Source organism: Rhamphochromis longiceps, linkage group LG2 (genome assembly GCF_057381845.1).
Source record: "Rhamphochromis longiceps isolate RC_006_pf linkage group LG2, R_longiceps_female_GT1.1, whole genome shotgun sequence".
In the NCBI taxonomy this organism is placed as follows: domain Eukaryota; kingdom Metazoa; phylum Chordata; class Actinopteri; order Cichliformes; family Cichlidae; genus Rhamphochromis; species Rhamphochromis longiceps.
The window spans coordinates 9924831-9944331 of NC_140558.1; the positions used below are offsets into that span (position 1 = coordinate 9924831).

The 19501-nt window shown below is 43.6% G+C and overlaps 1 protein-coding gene across 1 annotated transcript; it reads left to right on the forward strand.

Annotated features, from left to right (window-relative positions):
• The first annotated feature begins 8655 nt into the window (after window positions 1–8655).
• rest (RE1-silencing transcription factor) lies at window positions 8656–18516 on the forward strand. The gene is made up of 6 exons (XM_085417197.1): window positions 8656–8795; window positions 11121–11400; window positions 12103–12675; window positions 12804–12964; window positions 13078–13161; window positions 15359–18516. Exons 2-6 carry the CDS (start codon window positions 11156–11158, stop codon window positions 17212–17214), a joined length of 2919 nt encoding a protein of 972 aa, XP_085273323.1. The 5' UTR covers window positions 8656–8795; window positions 11121–11155; the 3' UTR covers window positions 17215–18516.
• Window positions 18517–19501: the final 985 nt, after the last annotated feature.

Consider the following 19501-nt stretch of genomic DNA (forward strand, 5'->3'; position numbering starts at 1 on the left):
CAGCTTTAAAGACATATTAGGCCTTGCATTTGACCTTTACCTTCACTCTCACTGCCCAAGGCCAAAGTTAATTGAAATAAAAATTCAAGAAACCATATTGAGTGTTCACATATGAAAGGGCAACACACTTTTGTACCTGTGCAATACAGTACCCTAAAATGCCACAATGAGGCACATAGTGATTAATATAACATTTCAACCAGTTCTGCTCCAATCATATAGATAAACATAATAAAAGAAACACCTCACCATTTAATCTGTCACTGTTAATCAGCTATGTACCACATGCCTTCAAGTACTTTCATGATCATTTTTAAAGGCCACTGTCTTAGCTAATTATAGGCCAATCTCCAAGCTTCCTTTTATCTGAAGATGGTTTATTTGAAGAGATCCAGTCAGGTTTCAGAGCTCATCACAGTACAAAAAACAGCTTTAGTGAAGGTTCCAAAAGATCTTCTTATCCTAACAGTGGAGAGGCAGACCCAGGCCAAACTGTAGAGGTCAGAAGAATTGTCAGATGATTAATGAGACAACATCGAATGTAAGAACTACTAGAACTCAAATCAGAAATTATTGTTAAACATAAAAAATATACAACTGTCAAAATTATCAGAGCACCAAATCATTTAGGATGTATCAGATTATTGAATGAAATTACTCACATAATCAGTTACTTAGAGGTCTGGGGAAACACATACAAAAGTAACACACAAACAATAACTATAATACAGAAAAGGGCCATTAGATTAATAAATAATGTAGGGTACAGGGACCATACAAATGCACTCTTTGTCAAAATGCAAGCTATTAAATTCCAAGACTTGGTGAAGCTTAAAACAGCGCAAATAATGTATAAAGTCAGAAATAAATTGCTTCCCAAAGAAATCTGTAAATTGTTCATAGAAAGAGAAGGTGGGTATAACTTAAGAGGGAAATGGAATTTAAAAATACAAAGTGCTAGAACAACTTTAAGAACTATGTCAATCTCAATTGCAGGAGTTAAATTATGGAACAGTCTAACAGAAGAAATAAAAGACAGTCAAAACATAAAACAGTTTAAAGTAAAATATAAAAACCTAATTTTAAATAAGTATAAGAATGAAGAAAACGGGGTTAACCCAGGACGGTAATGTTGCTGGTAATGGTGTTGCGGTTCTTTTTTGGTTGTTTTTTTGTTTTTTTGTTTTGTTTTGGTTTGTTGTTTTTCCATAACTTGTGTATCTGCAAATATACACATTCTGTATTTTTCATATGAAAGAAACTATACTGTGGTGGGGCTTGCTAATTTCTTGTTTTTGATTTATGTATGTTATGTTTTGTTTTACTTCATATGTTTATATGTTTCATATGTTGTTTGTTTAATTTAAGACAAAAAAAAATTAAATGAATGAGAGGTAAAACTTGAGGGGGTAGGGACAAATAAGTAAATACTTCAGCCTACTCCTTTTCAAACAAATAATGGAATGATATTTTGTAATGATTGTGAAGGCACATGTTTGAAATGTTTGAAATAAAAATGAACTGAACTGAGCTGAACTGAACTTTTTTCCTATGCTAATATGCTAGGGTGACGATAACACCTGAGAATAAAATTAGCTAAACTCTTCTTAGCTCCTAGCCAGACCTTTATTTTGAAGGCAAACGCAACGATTTTCCTGGAGGAAGTTCACGGTAGTGAATTTGAAGAAGAGACTTGGCTTCCGGTTATACAAAGCAGTGACGTCTTCTTACCGCCTACAGACTTCACAAATCTTTTATTTGCGTTATGAATCATTGATCTTCCCTGAGTCAAGCTAGTTATTCTTAAGGATTAAAGGCTGTAAAGAAATTAAACGAAGAAGACGAAAAAATAAATAAATAAATAAATAAATAAATAAATACATAAAATGAAATGAAATGAAATAAATCATACTAAAATAAAATAAAATAACTTAAATCAAATGAATTACACAAAGTAAAATAAGAGATAAAAATAAAGTACATTAAGACAAAATAAAACAATGAGAAGAAACAATTTAATAAACAACCAATAAACAGGTAAACAACAACAAACAATGCTTCAGTTAAACAAACAACAGAGTTGTCGTTACTTAAGTGACAATCAGTTACGTACCTTTAAAACAATGACTACATTAATTTAATATTAATGCATTTAGACGATTAAGCAAACAAAACTAAAATAAAATAAAGTGAAATTAATTAATTGAACATTGAAAAATTGGCACAAAATAAAAACTACAAGCCAAGTAAATTATCTGAAAATAAATCATATAAACTACACAAAAGAACTTAAAAAGTATAATAAATTGTTGACATGAAGTTTATTATTACAGTCTGAACGGGCTGTGGTAATTTACGAATGTTTACTGCGCCTCCATGTGGTCAAAATGTTGAAATACAACAACAAAGTTTTCTTAATTACACCAATCTCAGTAATATCCGTTTGGGCAATAGCACATATAAATGAATGATATTGGTGGTGTCTGGCCGTGTCAAGAACTTTGTTTTAAATTCAGTCTTCGCTTTAATCCAAAAATCTATAAAAAGTTGATAAAACAGTCCCACTCTCTCAAACTTTAGCGAAGATCTGCAGCACTCAGAGATTTCAAAGATCCTGATCTGCGCCACAATGAAAATATTACATTTAATACTAAAAAAATTATACTAATCAGGTTAAAAGACACTATATCTTTATAAGATATTTTTATCTCTATCAGATCAGATAACCAAAATTTGGAGACAACATTTTAAACCATTTTAAATGAAATTTATCCAGTTAGTGTCCTGGGTCTGCCCCGGGGCCTCCTCCCAGTGGGACATGCCCAGAACACCTCCTGAGGGCATCTGCTAAGGATGCCAGGAGGCATCCTTATCAGATGCCCGCTGGCCCGCTGGCTCCTTTCGATGTGGAGGAGCAGCTTCTCTACTCTGAGCCCCTCCCGGATGGCCGAACTTCTCACCCTATCTCTAAGGGAGAGGCCAGCCACCCTTCGGAGGAAGCTCATTTCGGTCACTACCCACAGCTCGTGGCCAGAGGTGAGGGTAGGGACGTAGATCGACCGGTAAATTGCGAGCTTTGCTTTTACACTTAGCTCCCTCTTCACCACGACGGACCGGTGCAGCCTCCGCATTACTGCAGCTGCAGCACCAATCCATCTGTCGATTTCCCGATCCCTTCTCCCATCGCTCGCGAACAAGAACCTGAGATACTTGAACTCCTCCACTTGGGGCAGGACCTCATCCCCGACCCGGGAGTGGGCACTCCACCCTTTTCCGGCTGAGAACCATGGCCTCAGATTTGGAGGTGCTGATCCTCATTCCCGCTGCTTCACACTCGGCTGCGAACCGTTCTAGTGCAAGCTGGAGGCCTTCACCCAATGAAGCCAACAGAACCACATCATCCGCGAAAAGCAGAGATAAGATTCCGAGGCCACCGAAGTGAAAACCCTCCGCCACTTGGCTGCACCTAGAAATCCTGTCCATAAAAATTCTGAACAGAATCAGAATCAGAAAGGGTTTTATTGTCAAATGTTGAGCAGGTTTACAACATTAGGAAATTGCTGCGGTACTTAGTGCAAACATACTGTCATATAACGCTTAAATAGACATAAAAATAAAAATAAGAATTAAAAGTGCTAAGTAGATAGATATATACATGAGTGCAGGTGGTGATCAGTTCCAAACATGGAATGATGCAGTGAACACAGGGGGGGTGGGGCTGTGTGCTTCCTGAAGTCCACAATAATCTCCACTGTCTTCTGGGCATTCAGCACCAGGTTGTTGTGGCTGCACCAGGACACCAGACGTTCAACCTCCCTCCTGTAGGCAGACTCATCCCCGTCTGAGATGAGTCCAATAACAGGCTAACGTACAGGCTAACAGCCTAAAGAACAGAATCGGTGACAAAGGGCAGCCCTGGCGGAGCCCATCACCTACCGGGAATGAGTCCGACTTATTGTCGGCAATGTGAACCAAGCTCTTGCAACGGTTGTATAGGGATCGAATGGCCCATAGTAATGGGCCAGACACCCCATACTCCCACAGCACCTCCCACAGGACACCCCGAGGGACACGGCCGAATGCCTTTTCCAAGGCCACAAAACACATGTAGACTGGTTGGGCAAACTCCCATGCACTCTCAAGTGTCCTTGAGAGGATAAAGAGCTGGTCCAGTGTTCCGCGACCAGGACGAAAACCGCATTGCTCCTCTTGTATCCGAGGTTCGACTAGTGGATATACTCTCCTTTCCAGCACCCTGGCATAGACTTTCCCAGGGAGGCTAAGGAGTGTGATCCCCCTGTAGTTGGAACACACCCTCCGGTCCCCCTTCTTAAAGATGGGGACCACCACCCCGGTCTGCCAGTCCAGGGGTACTACCCCTGATCTCCACGCAACATTGTAGAGGCGTGTCAACCAGGACAGCCCTACAACGTCCAGAGCCTTCAGGAACTTGGGGCGGACCTCATCAACACCAGGGGCTCTGCCACCAAGGAGTTGTTTAACTGCCTCAGTGACCTCGCCCCCAGAAATTGGCGGGTCATTCCCCTCATCCCCAGACTCTGCTTCCTCCTCGGAAGATGTGTCAGTGGGATTAAGGAGGTCCTCGAAGTATTCTTTCCACCGCCTGACAATTTTCTCAGTCAAAGTCAGCAGCGCTCCGCCAGCACTATACACAGTGCAGGTAGAGCACCGCTTTCCCCTCCTGAGACGCCTGACGGTTTGCCAGAATCGCTTCGAGGCAGTCCGAAAGTCTTTTTCTATGGCCTCTCTGAACTCCTCCCACACCCGAGTTTTTGCTTCAGCCACTGCCCGAGCCGCATTCCGCTTGGCCTGTCGATACCTGTCGGCTGCCTCCGGAGTCCCACAGGCTAACCAAGCCCGATAGGACTCCTTCATCAGCCTGGTGGCTCCCTTCACCTCTGGTGTCCACCATTTGGTTCGGGGATTACCACCACGGCAGGCACCAACCACCTTGCGGCCACAGCTCAATGCAGCAGCTTGGTCCATGGTCCATTCGGACTCAATGTCCCCAGTCTCCCTCGGAATGCTGTTGAAGCTCTGCCAGAGGTGTGCATTGAAGATCTCGCGGACTGGGGCCTCTGCTAGACGTTCCCAGAACACCCTCACTACGCGTTTAGGTGCACCGGGTCGGTCCAGCGTCCTCCCCCGCCACCTGATCCAACTCCCCACCAGGTGGTGATCAGTTGACAGCTCAGCCCCTCTCTTTACCTGAGTGTCCAGAACATATGGTCGCAGGTCTGGTGATACGATTACAAAATCGATCATCGACCTACGGCCTAGAGCAGGGCTGCCCAATCCCAGTCCTCGAGAGCTACTATCCTGCAGCTTTTAGATGCATCCCTACTCCAACACAGCTGAATCAAATGAATGGCTTGTTATCAGGCCTTTGCCAAACACGATGGCATGCTGAAGAGGTAACCAAACCATTTGATTCAGCTGTGTTGGAGTAGGGATGCATCTAAAAGCTGCAGGACGGTAGCTCTCGAGGACTGGGATTGGGCACCCCTGGCCTAGAGTGTCCTGGTGCAATGTGCACTTATGGACACTCTTATGTTCGAACAAGGTGTTTGTTATGGCCAAACTGTGATTTGCACAGAAGTCCAATAACAAAACACTGCTCCGGTTCAGATCAGGGAGGCTGTTCCTCCCAATCAGGCCCCTCCAGGTCTCGCTGTCGTTACCCACGTGAGCATTGAAGTCTGCCAGCAGGACAACAGAGTCTCCAGGTGGAGCACCTTCCAGCACACCACCCAGGAACTCTAAGAAGGCTGGGTACTCTGAACTGCCACTCGGTGCATAAGCGCAGATGACAGTCAGGACCCGTTCCCCGACCCTAAGGCGCAGGGAACAAACCCTCTCATCCACCGGGAAAACCCCAACGTACCGGCAGCAAGCCGAGGGGATATTAGAATACCCACCCCAGCCCGCCGCCTCTCACCAGGGGCAACTCCAGACTGAGACAGAGTCCAGCCCCTATCCAGGAGACTGGTTCCAGAGCCCAAGCCATGCATAGAGGTGAGCCCGACTATATCTAGCCGGTACCTCTCAACCTCACGCACTAACTCGGGCTCCTTCCCCACCAGAGAGGTGACATTCCATGTCCCTATTGCCAGTCTTGGCAGCCAGGGATCAGTCCGCCAGGGCCTCCGCTCCTGGCCGCCGCCGGGCACACAATGCACCCGACCCCTATGGCGCCTCCTGCGGGTGGTGGGCCTGCGGGAGGATAGGCCCATGTCCCCTTTTCGGGCTGTGCCCGGCCGGGCCCCATGGACTAAGCCTCGGCCACCAGACGTTCACCCTTGGGCACCCTCCCTGGGCCTGGCTCCAGGGCGGGGCCCCGGTAACCCTATTTTTTTTTCTTCATAAGGGTCTTCTGAATCGCTCTTTGTCTGGTCCCTCACCCAGGGCCAATTTGCCATGGGAGACCCTACCAGGGGGCAAAAGCGCCCAGACAGCATAGCCCCTGGGATCCCTGGGAACACAATAAGGTAGCGATTCACGGAGATTCTCCGTGAATTGAACTTAACAATGTAATTTTAATTGGAAAATATTTCATTCACAAATGCAGATTCTGGACGAATGATCTAAACCTGTTTAGTAAGTCTCTGAAAGCAGTTCAAAATGGATCAGTCTATAAATTACTCTCATTACTTAGTAATTTAAATTTAATATGTGTGTGTGCCTTTTTTCTTTTTTCTCTTTTCTTTTTGTATAATTTTTATTTATTGACATATTTATTTTTCATATTTATATTTATGGATCATTGTATTTGGTCAGCCTGTGTTGTTGTTACAATATGTTCAATACAGCTTTTTGCCTGGCAAAAAAGAAATCAAGTATCCATCCATAAATTTAAAAGTTTATGCTGGACTTGGAATCAGTTTCGTTATGTTTTTCCAGAAGCGTTTAGCAGCACCTGCAGTCTTCCTCGGCCGGCAGTCTTTGCTCTGTCGTCTGTGCAAACTGAAGGAGAAGTGATAATACCTGTAAGTAAGCTGCTGGTTGTTTCTCACTGTGGATGAAACTTTTAATGTTAGGCAGGCTCCAGATGGAGGCCCAGAGGTACCAAACCCCCACTTTCTCTCCTCATTCTCATTCCTTTTTTTAAGTGGTAACTGCTCCAAGATCCTTTTAGAAAAATCTAAATAAATAAGGTTTGTATTTGGTTTTGTAACTCCTGTCACTTGTTTCCAGTAATGATGCCCAGGTATCATCTTTTTGAATTAGCTGTGTCTCGTTACCCTGATGTTTCCTGTATCACTGAATACTGCTCACTGCTCTTGTTAAACTCTGAGAACCTTGTTCTTGAAAATAGGTACCAACGCACTTCTATTCCATTTCTCAGTCATCCTCTCCAGAGCACGCCTTTGCCTCTCCGGGCTCTTTTCCAGCTGTTCCCTACTCTCATTGTGTTAAACAATCTGATCAAAAGGTCCACTGCCCTCTCTCCTAGACATTTCCTGGTATGTCATCTGGACCATCTGCCTTTCCACTCTTTGTCCTCATCATAGCTACCCTCATTTCCTCCCTACGAATCATCAGCTCTTCCTGATTCACTCTTTCCACCATCCATCCTCCACTCAAAGTACTCATTTTGAGTGCTAGTACACTTCCATCTCTGCCCTTAATCACCCTAACCTGTTGCACATCCTTTACAGTTTGATATCTCTGCCTAGCCAGTTGATACAAGTTCTTTTCTCATGCCTTAGTATCCGACCTCCTATAAAATTCACTATCTGCCTTTTCCTTTGCTTTTGCCAGTCTGTAAGCACTGTTTTGATATACTCAGATGTTAATTTTGTGTTTAAAATCATTCAATAAGGAATCAAACCTGATTGACTGAAACAAAAATGATTCTGAGAAATCAGTGGTGTGAGCATTTTTAACCCTTTATTATACTGATTCATATACTTTCATCAATAATGGGATAATCTAGTTGAACGATAGGTGTGTATGGAGGTTTTACAATTTGTATAAATTTCACGGTCAGGTGAGGGTGAGGACTATGTACAGTTATGTCCAAAGAATTTGGGGAAGGAACATATTTTGTGATTTTGTCTCTGTCCACACCACAGTGGATTTAAAATAAAATAACAAACAAACAAACAAAAAACAAGATGTGATTGAGGCACAGACTTTCAGCTTTAATTCAAAGAGTTTAACAAGAGCACTGCATTAGCTGTTTAGGAGACAGACATTTCTATAGTCTCCCATTTTCTTTCTCTTTCTTTCTTTCTTTCTTTCTTTCTTTCTTTTTTTAACAGGAACTGGCTATTTGGTGTAGCAAGCACAAGAGTTCCATAACAATACAAGGCTACTTTTTGGCACAACACTGAAACAACAGAGTATAACTTTTTGTTTTCAATTAAAAAGCAAAACAAAAAAACTGTCTTTATTGTTCTGTATGAGGGAAAAGTCATCTTTGTAGGTAACTGTGACATTTTATATAAAAAAAATTAAATCAACTGGATGTATCAGGTACAATAATCGAAATAAAGTGAATAAAATTAATGAATTATGCTATTTAATAAATAAATAAATAAATAAATAAATAATACGGTTACTTTAAAATAAAAGATTGGGAACTGATTTCCACACCTCCTCGCGCTGTGTGAACGACGTGCTGACGTCACGGTCGTGCGTCGCTGTGGAGGAATGTGCGGAAAGTTGTGTTCACTTTTCTCCGTGCGCTGTTCGTCGAAGGGAGAAAGAAAAACTACAAACAGAAGCAGAAGTCCAGGAAAAGTTTCGTAGAGTTCGGACGTGAGGAGCCGGTGAGTGTCCAGGCTGCAGGGCGGGAAGTGTCGGGCTGAAAGCGCATCTGTGCGGGGTTTTTGTCGGAGCGGAGCGGCTGCAAAGTTGAAGTCAGTTTGGGAAAATGGAGGCGGTGAGGCGGTGAAGAAGGCGCTGTCCGGGGCTGATCAGGACCATGGCTAACACTCTAACACATCGACCCACACTTTCCCCACATTCTCCCGGCTGCCAGCTGCAGATTCGCCGCTGAAAAACAGCTGGAAAAGCTCCTGTAACACTTTAGACCGACTCCGAAGTGCCGCAGTAAAATGTCGCTGTTTGATTCGACTTGTGCGCTTCCGCAAACGAAGTTTGGTGAAACTCCGTAAGGATCTGAAATGGTGGCTGTAAATTACAACGGCAGCTTTACAGCTACCATTTTTACACGAGTAAAATATAATCTCATGGGTTCAAGTTAAAAGTGATTTAATCAAACGTCTCAGGAAAAAAAATCGTGAGTGAGATTTTTTTTTCTACAGAAAATAGTTCCTGATGTTGTTAGTCCCCAGACATCCTAAATCTGGGCAGATTGTTGGACTTTCACTTTTTAATCCTTCACTTAAAACCTCCTTCTTTTGTCCACTCTGACCTTATTTAACTTGATCCAAATCAGCTGAACAAGTTTACTTCCACCACTGCTAATTCGATGTCGACAGATTTATGGAGGTATTTGTGTTTTTATGTGGCAGAGTTTTAGGTTTTTTTCACTTCTGTTTTTCCACCATAAATTCGGCTTATTTTCTGCTGAATAACTTTGACCTTTAGTTGGTGAGATGTGGGGTTTAAGTAGCTGCCAGGCGGCCTCCTTCCCCGCGGGATGGTCCTCTAAACTTGGTGTTTTTCCAGAGGGACTTCTGTGTGGCGCTGTCGACTGAGCCGTGGTGCTGCTTTCAAAATGGCCGACAAAGCGATGCAGTGAAAGTTTTCAGTTGTTATTTCAGCATCTTTACTGCAGGATGTTTATTCTGAGAGGAAGGAAAATTACCCTGTAATGACTTCCTCTTTTTTTATAATAGGCAAATTCATCTCCCGGGAGGCTCATTAATTAGTAATAAGCGCTAATATTTAAAATTGGTAAATTAAAAAGACCTAAGCCGCAAGTGACCAAGCTATTTAAGCGACTAACATGACCAACGAATCGCTTTTTTACTATGAAAAATATTTTAAATAAAATAAAATGAAGTCCCATTTTTTTTTTTTTTTTTTTTTTTTTTTTACAATAAGTTAAAAACACACATTGTATCAGTAAAATGTATCATACAGTCCAAGTATTACAAATATTTTTAAAAAGTTTTAGTAATACTAGGAAAAGAATAAATTTTTTAAAAGTTAAGACAAACACTGTTTCTGTGACACATTTTATTCCACGTAGGAGTACGCTGTGCAAATGCACTGCGTAAATTGTGAGTAAGAAAAATTTACACACAAGCCAGTGATTTATCAGTAATTTTATACCTGACTGTGTTCGTACTCTACCCTCAAACTTAGATGTAACAGCATGAGAACAAATAGTGGCCCTTTTCTTAGGAAAAAGCACAAGTCTTTAAATAGAAAACTGCTGCTAATAACAATAATAAAACTATTGTCGTTATTATTGCCCTTTGGTCATCATCTACAGTTTGCAAAAATCCCCCAAACAAACCATAATGTCTCAGTCATCCAGGTCATGTTAGCCTAGGAAGCTTTATAAGAAGGCAAGTGGACTTATTTAAATTTCTTGAAAACGTTTCACGTCTCATCCAAGAGTTTCTTTAGTTCTAAAGCCAAAGTGAAAGTGATCAAGTGGAACCTCGCTCCCCCCCCCCCCCCCCCCCTTTTTTTTTCTTGCCTTAGCGATGCAGGTTTCTCTCTTAAAACATCGTCACCACTTCTGCTTCAACTGGAGGTAAACTAGAGGAGTGATAGAGAAGTAGTGGCAGTATGCAGATTGCACAAGCCTGCTGGTTCAGAATGAGTCTGATTTAGTAACATGCGAAAACAAGCCGGTCCACATGTTTTGTAGATTATTTTTTTGCACAGGGTAGGAACGGTTCCACTCAAATATTCAGAAATGAGGGCCATGAGCTTGTGTGGATTTGCAGATTTGCATTTATCTGTAATTATGGACATTATTAAGTAGATTGTGCTCAAATCCTACATGAGAAAAACTGTTAGCTGTGGTCCGTCTTAGGCAGAGAGGATTTAGAACTCTTCATGTTCAGTGTTACACATAAGTTAAAGGAAAAAATAACCAGAAACATATATGTGGTTATGATTCTGAGGTCGCAGTTATTAAAAATATTCCTCCCGTGTCGTTGTCCCTGCAGCTTTCCGTGTGTCTAGGTGAAGCGCTGAACTCCACATGGCAGTTCAGCCTGTGTTCTCACTCGATATGTTCCCCGTGGGTGTTCCTCTGATGGAGGATGGGCAGAATCTCAGCGACATGCCCAGGAACACGCTGCCCGCCCCTCAGTTGGTGATGCTGGCAAACGTGGCAGCGGTGACAGCCGGGGAGAGCAGCGGTGGCTGTGATGGTGAGAAGGAGATGATGGAGCTGAAGACCGTGGGAGGCAGCTACTCGGACAGCGAGGACGAGAGTGTGGTCAGGTGAGGAAGTGAGAACGAGTCCGACCTCGGCTTGACCCCCATATTAACCAAGGGAAACTTTAAACAAACATTGGAACTATTTTTTAACTCATGGGTTGTTTGCTATTCCTGGAAACATCCAGCCGTTTCTATATTTGCCATTAAGAGAAAAAACCTTCAGCGACAGCTCCTCTGAATGGCAGAAATCATAATCACACTTTTTTTCTGTTGAGATTGCGTTTGGTCAAACATGATTACACACACAGGGTTCCCGCAGGTCATTAAAAAGTCTGGATTTAAAATGAAGGAAGCTAAGATCTATAAATGTTTTATGTTTCCCTGTGAAGTTGCAAAAGGCGTTACATATTCCAGTTGAGGACAGCCCGTGAAGCTCCCATGTGCTCCCAGTTCAGAAGCGAGTTATCTGCCTTTTTTGCTGTCATGAAGAATGAGTTGTTGCTTTTGTAGTCATTTTCCCTTTCCAGCAGCACTTAGTGTGGGTAGTTTGGTTTGATTTCAGCTTAACTGTGAGTGCGTATTGCGAGGAATTCCCTCGTTTGTGCAAAGGATGCCCACAGCAGGCAAAATATTTTAAAGCATGCTCTAGATTTTCTGATTGAGATATTACTGATAATAAAAGAAAGACCTGCTCTATAGAACCTGATAGTAATATTGCAGATACCTGTTTCATCTGGCCACTAACTCACCTGTGTGTGCGATCAGGTATGGCTACGAGAACCAGAATCAGAGAGATGCCGGTATTGAGAAGTATCCCGAGACTCTGGGCCCAGGTATCCGTGCTGTGGTTGTTGGAAACAGGACAGAGGAGAATGAGAACAAGGATGAGGAAGACAAAGCTGAAGATCTGTCCTGCCCGCCTCAGCCCTGCTCCTCCTCCGCCACCACCACTAAAACACCACCTCCCCAGGGTGCTAAACGCAAAGAGACCCCGCCTGCTGTGACGGAGAGCATGAAGAAGAAGAAACCGTTCCTCTGCAAACCATGTCACTTCCAGGCGGAAAATGAGCAGGAGTTTGTGGATCATCTAAGCACCCACAGTATCAGCAAGATGATGGTGGTGAACCGGGTGGAGGGGAGGAGCAAGACCAAGGCAAAGGAGGCGGAAGCACCCGAGGACCCGGCAGGTGGTGAGGCCGAGAGCGGCGGGGAGGTGGCAGCCAATGCAGATGACATCAAAGGGCTGATCAGGTGCGAGCGCTGCGGCTACAACACCAACCGATACGACCACTATATCGCCCACCTGAAACACCACAACAAGGAGGGTGAAGACCACAGGTAAGACCTGCACTTGTGCACTGACACACACACTTTGCCTCCATATACCAGCATTTTGCAGGAAAATTAATGACCAGTTGTTTTACCGACCTGAGTAACGAGTGTGTGCTGCCGCTGTGTCTCTGCAGGGTGTTTAAGTGTACTCTGTGTCCATACACCACCGTCAGTCAGTACCACTGGAGGAAACATCTAAGGAATCACTTCCCCAGCAAACTGCACACCTGCAGCCAGTGCTCCTACTTCTCTGACCGCAAGAGCAACTATATCCAACACATTCGGACTCACACTGGTACGACGACCCTCTGCGTTTCTGTCTTTTGCCTGTCTGAAGTCTTTTAGGCACTAAAAGTGTCTGTATGTAGGTAGTCGTGGGACCTCAGTGTTATTTTCTGTCTATTTCAGGTGTTCGCCCATTCCAGTGTCCATACTGCGACTACTCAAGCTCACAGAAGACCCACCTGACCCGACACATGAGGACTCACTCAGGTAAAACTAACTGTAGAGGCTAATAAATCAGTTGGAGAGTTGAATAGTAAACTGTTAAATCAGTTGTACAACACTGCTCGATGTTTCTCTTAGCCAGCCAGAGTGAGTGGTTTGCTCTCTTTGTTTGGCACTTGTTCCAGGATTAAGCAGATGGCGTAAAGACCCGGGCAGTTTGTCAGGGCAGTAGTAGTAGTTAGGGCTGCACGATTTTGCATAAAATGAGAATCATGATTTTTTGGCTTAGAATTGAGATCACGATTCTCTCACGATTTTCTTTTCCAGTATAAATATTTATTGCACTTATTAACTGCACATCAACTTCGTAACAGTTGAGACTGAACATAAAAACAATAAATAACCATAAAAACAACAAATGTCTCACGTTTTGTTGTTGCTGCAAAATGTTGTACTGCTTGAAATTCCGTCTCCACCGTTGCTCGACACTGCGTGTATAGAGCAAGTAGTGCAACGATAGAAAAATAGTTGCGGGACGGCACTGTGCAGCGTTTGTCTAGGGTGTTGATCATTTTCCTAAATCCCTCGTTTTGCACAGTGTTGATGTGCCATATCTTTGGTCAGGTGATAAGTGATAGCCTCCATAATTTCTTTGAGTTCGACGTGTATAGGGAAGCGCTGTATAAGGTTCCCGTTATTGGTGTTTGGGTGGTTGACCGGAACGGATTTTCTCCTGTCACTTTCTTGTCATCCCTGACGTGCTCTCCGTTGTTTTTTCCCTGCTAACTTTAGCATCACACGGCACAGCTTCTGTATCACGTGGTATAAGGCTCCGCCCTTGTCATTTGTTGAGCAGGAAGAGTGAGCGCTTGTTTTCATGCAGAGTGCGTCCCGGATCAAAATGCGGTACAATCGTCGTCGTCTTTTTTTTTTTTTTTTTTTTAATCGTTGTCATTTGGAAATGAGATCGCACATAAGTATGAATCGAGATCGCGATTTTCTAACGATTAATCGTGCAGCCCTAGTAGTAGTAGTTTCTTGTCCCTTGAAAGCAGGATTGTCCCATATTTATAAAATACGGCCGAGTTTGACACCCTTGGTCTAGATTCTGAAATGTACCTTTCTTTCTTATCTAGCTCATAGTTGAATATTCAAGACCCGAGAGTAAAATTGTTAAAGTATTAGTATTACAGTAGTTTTAGTGCTCACACTGCTGTACTTTAGTAGATGTAGCATGGTGATATTAGTGATATATGATAGGACTAAGTAGAATTAATATCACTGATGTTTTCGCTCTGTTTTTGTTCCTCTGACTCACTCTGAACATTTCTGTTTGTGTTGCTCTCACTGAAGCTGTCGCTGTTGGACTAACATGGTAACAGCAGAACTATATGCTACCACCTCCTGTGTTGTGTTGTGTTGTGTTGCTCTGTGGGGCATTCACACCGAAGAGCAGATGAATCTGAAAACATATCAGCGGGGTCAGAAAACGGCCTCTGATTAAGTGGTTTCAGTTTTATCTGCTCTTCTGTGATCCTCAAACTCCTGCATGAACGATCCTGTTTCAGTTTTTTGGCTTCCATCGAATACACGAATAAACCTGAATGATTTGAAAGTAATAATTTTGCAGATTTTACTAAACAAGATACAATTTATAGATTTGCTGAGAAAAGGTTAAATAAAAACTCCACCTATAAAAAGCAAAAAGCACATTAACAGCAATTTGACCAATCTCCACGTAACCAAATTCTGTGAGGAGGGTAGGATGGTAAAGTTTTGTTGGTTTGGTCAGCAGTAATTGCCCTCCCTCACACCGTTGGATAAATGTTTGGTCTATGGGCTCCAGCTGGAGACCGTTCAACTTCAGCAGTGATGATCTTTGGCCTGAAAGGTGGCCACTTTAAACCGAAGTTGATGTTTGGAAGCTAGTTTGCTCGATTTCACCATGGAGCTCATTCAAAAAACAGCAGCCACAATGGGAAGTTGTCCACAGGTGCACAAGGAGATTACTTTGAACTAGAGATGAGTCAGACTTGTGCATGGTGTGTTTTTTGTTCTTTATGGTTAAGAAAGGGACCTCAGGGTTGTGAATACAGACATATAGCAGTTACAGACAAACATAAGGAATCAGTCTACTGACGTATATAGATCCTCAAGTATCAGACTCACCTGCTGCATGAAGCTTTTCTATATCCTACTGCCTTCACTGCAAGGGTGTAACACCTCACTTTCTTGTGTGCAGGTGAGCGTCCTTTCAAGTGCGAGAGCTGTACCTACCTGGCAGCCAACCAACACGAGGTGACTCGACATGCTCGACAGGTCCACAATGGTCCCAAACCTCTTTCCTGCCCCTACTGTGAGTACAAGACCGCTGATCGCAGCAACTACAAGAAGCATGTTGAACTCCACCTCAATCCTCGGCAGTTTCTCTGTCCCCTCTGCAAGTATGCTGCCTCCAAGAAATGCAACCTGCAGTATCACATCAAGTCTAGGCACTCTGGCTGCAATGTTGCCCTGGATGTTTCCAAAGTCAAGCTGCGAGTCAAGAAACCAGGTCCCGAGAGTGCAGAGGAAAAGTCAGACTCTGGAGCAAATAAGCTTGATGATTCATCCAGCATTGAGGAAGACCTGGACATGGACAACGGGGAGGAGGAGTCGAGTCCTATCAATCTGTCAATCAGAAAGAACACTCGGCCCAGCACTGGCCAATCGGTACAGACCGAAACACCTGGCAAGGTTCAGAAGAAATCAACCATCACATCTGAGAAACTGCCAAAAGCGAAGGACAAAGTGGAACCAGAGAAAAAGATCACAAGACAGAAGAAGGTCGAGAAGGTCACTGAGAGTCCGGTGGAGAACGCATCTGTTAAAGAAATACAGATGGAGACAGAAAGTTTAGAGAATAAAGTGAAGAGACGAGCCAAGAAGCTTGCAACAGAGAAAGTAGCTGTTCAGAACCAAGCAGAAGCACGCATAACCCAGAAAGACCCAGCAGAGAGAGAGAAATCTGACCAACAAAGGCCAGAGGAGGCAAGATCAGCCAGGCAGAAGCTGCACAAAGAGGAACAAAAAGGGATGCCTGAGAAAGAGAAAGAAAATCAGAAGAATGACAGCAAAAATGCCAGCAAAGCCAGAAAGTCTGGAACAAAGAAGTCTGAGAAGACTGCAGAGCACGTCAAACAAGCTCCACAGAAACACAAGTGTCCAGAGAAAGGTCAGAAGGAAAAGGTAGTCAAGGAAAAGGCATTAAAGAGGAGAGCTGTGGAGGCTTTAGATCTTTCCAGCAAGCCCTGCACTCCATCCAAGACCAGGAGGGTGAAAGCCTCAGCTGTGGAGGATGTTCAGTCTAAACCTGCCTCACAAAACACCAGTAAGGTTACTGAGTCCAGTCTGACAGCACACAAGTCCAATGGGGCAATACCAGCAAAGCAGAAGAAGACGAGGAGCTCCAACAAGAAAGCCCCCACCCCTCAGCCTGCTGTGGAGCCAGCAGAGGGTCGAGCAACTTCAATCAACAGTCCATGCTCAGAGGCTCAGAAAGTTTCTTCTCATCTGGACAACTCAAAGGAAACCGCTCACAGCGACCCAACAGAACACAGCCCTGCAGCAAGAACCACCGCAAGTACACATGCTCCACCAGAGCCAGAAAAGACTCCAAACAAACACTCTAAGAAGACGGACATTTCACCCACCTGCAGCTCCGGTGAGGACACGCCTTCTCCTGCTGAAGAACAACCTGCGCCAACATTCCTAAAACCCAAGTCACCACCTTCTCTGGTGCTCCCTGGGCAGCGAAGCAAACCCACCGAGCCCGAGGATGACGAGGGCATCCACAGCAGCCACGAAGGAGGGAGTGACATCAGCGACAGCGCCTCCGAGGGCAGCGACGACTCCGGCCTCAATGGCAACGGCGCCGGGTCGACTAAGATGTCCAATGACCCAGAAACACCCACTGATGAGATCCCAACTCCTACTGAGCTAAAGAGTCACATGTGCATCTTTTGCGACCGCACGTTCCCCCTGGAGGTGGAGTATCGGCGCCACTTGAACCGCCACCTGGTGAACGTCTACTACATGGACAGCAGTTCCCAGAAATGAGGAGTTGTATCCAGCACACTGTGCATCTTTAGGACCCGTCTCTGCTTTAAAGTGCAGACACTCCAGTTGTGTGAAATAAGACTGCACAAACGTATAAACTGAACAAATGTCTCATCATTTGGTGTCCGAGCACCAACTCTTTAAATTTAGCAGCTGATTCTATTCAGTTATCACCAGATTTGCTCTTGTTTTGCTGATTTGAAGACTTCCAGGATTCTGGAAGGTCTTCCAGAATCCGCCTCCTCCTGTGGAGTCCTGGAAGAGGCGTCGGGGGCTATGTTAGGTGCTCAGACCCTTTTGAACTTTTACATGCTGGTCTGGTCTGGTCTGTAGGGTCAGTTTGAGCCGACACACTGGCATGTACATATGCTTTTCTCTCTCTCAGATCATGTCCACCTCAACTCTGCTGTTGCACATACAATGAATTTTAACATCATATCAATTTTCATGACCTCCACAGAACATCTGGAGACCTTTTTAAACCTGTCAGTGTCGTGAAGTCTCCATGTAGGGGAAAAAAAGAAAGATTTTCTAGTGTAAAAGTGGAATTTTCCCCCCCCCCTTTTTTTTTTTTTAAAGAAAAAACATTCAGTGCCTTTGACAATCAGCTGTTGAAATGTTGCGCTTTTCTTCTCATTTGTTTTTATATTTGTCGTCTGAAGGTTCAAGTCTGCAGAAAAATGCTTTTCTCCTTTGGTGTGTTCAAACAAAACCTGAAGCAGAGTCGCTGGATTGTTTTTGGACCTTTTCACAATCACATATATTAATAGCCAGTGGGATGACTGCTTCTTAATAAACCTCACCAATACCTGGAGTCATGTAACATTCAAATGAAGTCCTAAGATTACTCTCCTTATCATTTAGCAGCTGGCTTTTCCTCCATTTCTGGCTTGAAGTAAATGGACAGTCTGCAGGAAAATCGACACAGCTCAAAGCAAATCTGTTGAATTTGTGTTCAGTTCTTCACAACCTTTTCCAAACTTTGTTTGTAATCACGCTGCACTTAAACTTCACTTTGCATTTGGTCTGAATATGCTATTTTTGTGTTAGGGACTAGTGTTAGGGCTACTTTATGGAAAAGATTGATTAAAACCAAACTAAATAGTAAGTCTACTTAAAATAACCAGATTTTTGAAAGGATGAAAACCTGCTCACACAATTATTTTGTGCTTCCACAAAAAAAGTGTGTGTGTGTGTGTGTGTGTGTGTGTGTGTGTGTGTGTGTGTGTGTGTGTGTGTGTGTGTGTGTGTGTGTGTGTGTGTGTGTGTGTGTGTGTGTGTGTGTGTGTGTGTTGAGCAGGCTTCAAACCACATAGCACCTGAGCCCCACGCCTTCAGGATCAAACACTTTAAGTGTCTCACCGTTTCCTGTGGTGGCCTCTCACTATTGTGACCACTGATGTTCTTGCATCTGTGCATTAGCAGCTATTTGAGTCTGCTCAAATGTGCCTAACTGGAATAGCTGAATTCCGGATACTTTTCACCAGACTGTGCAAATTTGTCAGCACAGCCCATATTATAGAGGCGCCAACAGGAAGATGAATTTTATTCTCAAAATTCCCTTTTCCCCTTAGTGTGGCCCTGGTACCAGTTTGTGAATGCTTTGATTAAAGATCTGGTTATTACACCAGCTGTAGTAAAACATTAAATTCCATTAATGGTTAGGGGTTGGGGGGTTATTTTTCATTTAGTGGAGACGCCAAAGTGTTTTCTTTCCAACTGTACAGAGTGATCGTCATCCGAGGACTGTTATTATTACAGAGGCTTATTACTATCAAATGAAAACGACATCATGTGTATGAGTTACTGCTTGTAAAGGTTTGTGTCAGCAGCAGCTTGTGTAGTTTCTGTAACTTAACGATAAGGATGGTGTTATTTGATCTTTTCTGTAATTAAGCCCATTGGGGCTCATCGAGTCTTCCAGAGCAAGCACTGCCCTCAGTGCTTGCTCTCAGGCATCTCTAAGCCTAACTGAACTGTGACAGAAAGGTGAAAATGATCTTTTTAAAGAAAGGAACAAAATTTATTTGGGGCTGCGTTCAGAGGACACTACATTTACGTGAGCCAAAAAGTCCGTCCAGTCAGTCCCGAAACCGCTTTTGTTGCTAATTCACACTGCGATCAGAAGGTTCTTCCTGCTTCTACAGACTTTGTATTTTAGTTTCCGTCTTGAAGCCTCAACTTGAGCACCTTGGCCTCCACCATGCCCCATGTACAGCTTAATATCAGAGTAACTGAGTGATGAAAATGATCAGATAATATTACACCAACTTTATCGTTTACAAAG

Bases quoted from the DNA above. Each gene is read 5' to 3' on its own strand.
- rest (XM_085417197.1), top strand. From the start codon at position 11,156: ATGGCAGTTCAGCCTGTGTTCTCACTCGATATGTTCCCCGTGGGTGTT. The intron at 12,965-13,077 runs GTACGACGACCC...TGTCTATTTCAG, and splicing joins ACACATTCGGACTCACACTG to GTGTTCGCCCATTCCAGTGT. The intron at 13,162-15,358 runs GTAAAACTAACT...TCTTGTGTGCAG, and splicing joins ACACATGAGGACTCACTCAG to GTGAGCGTCCTTTCAAGTGC.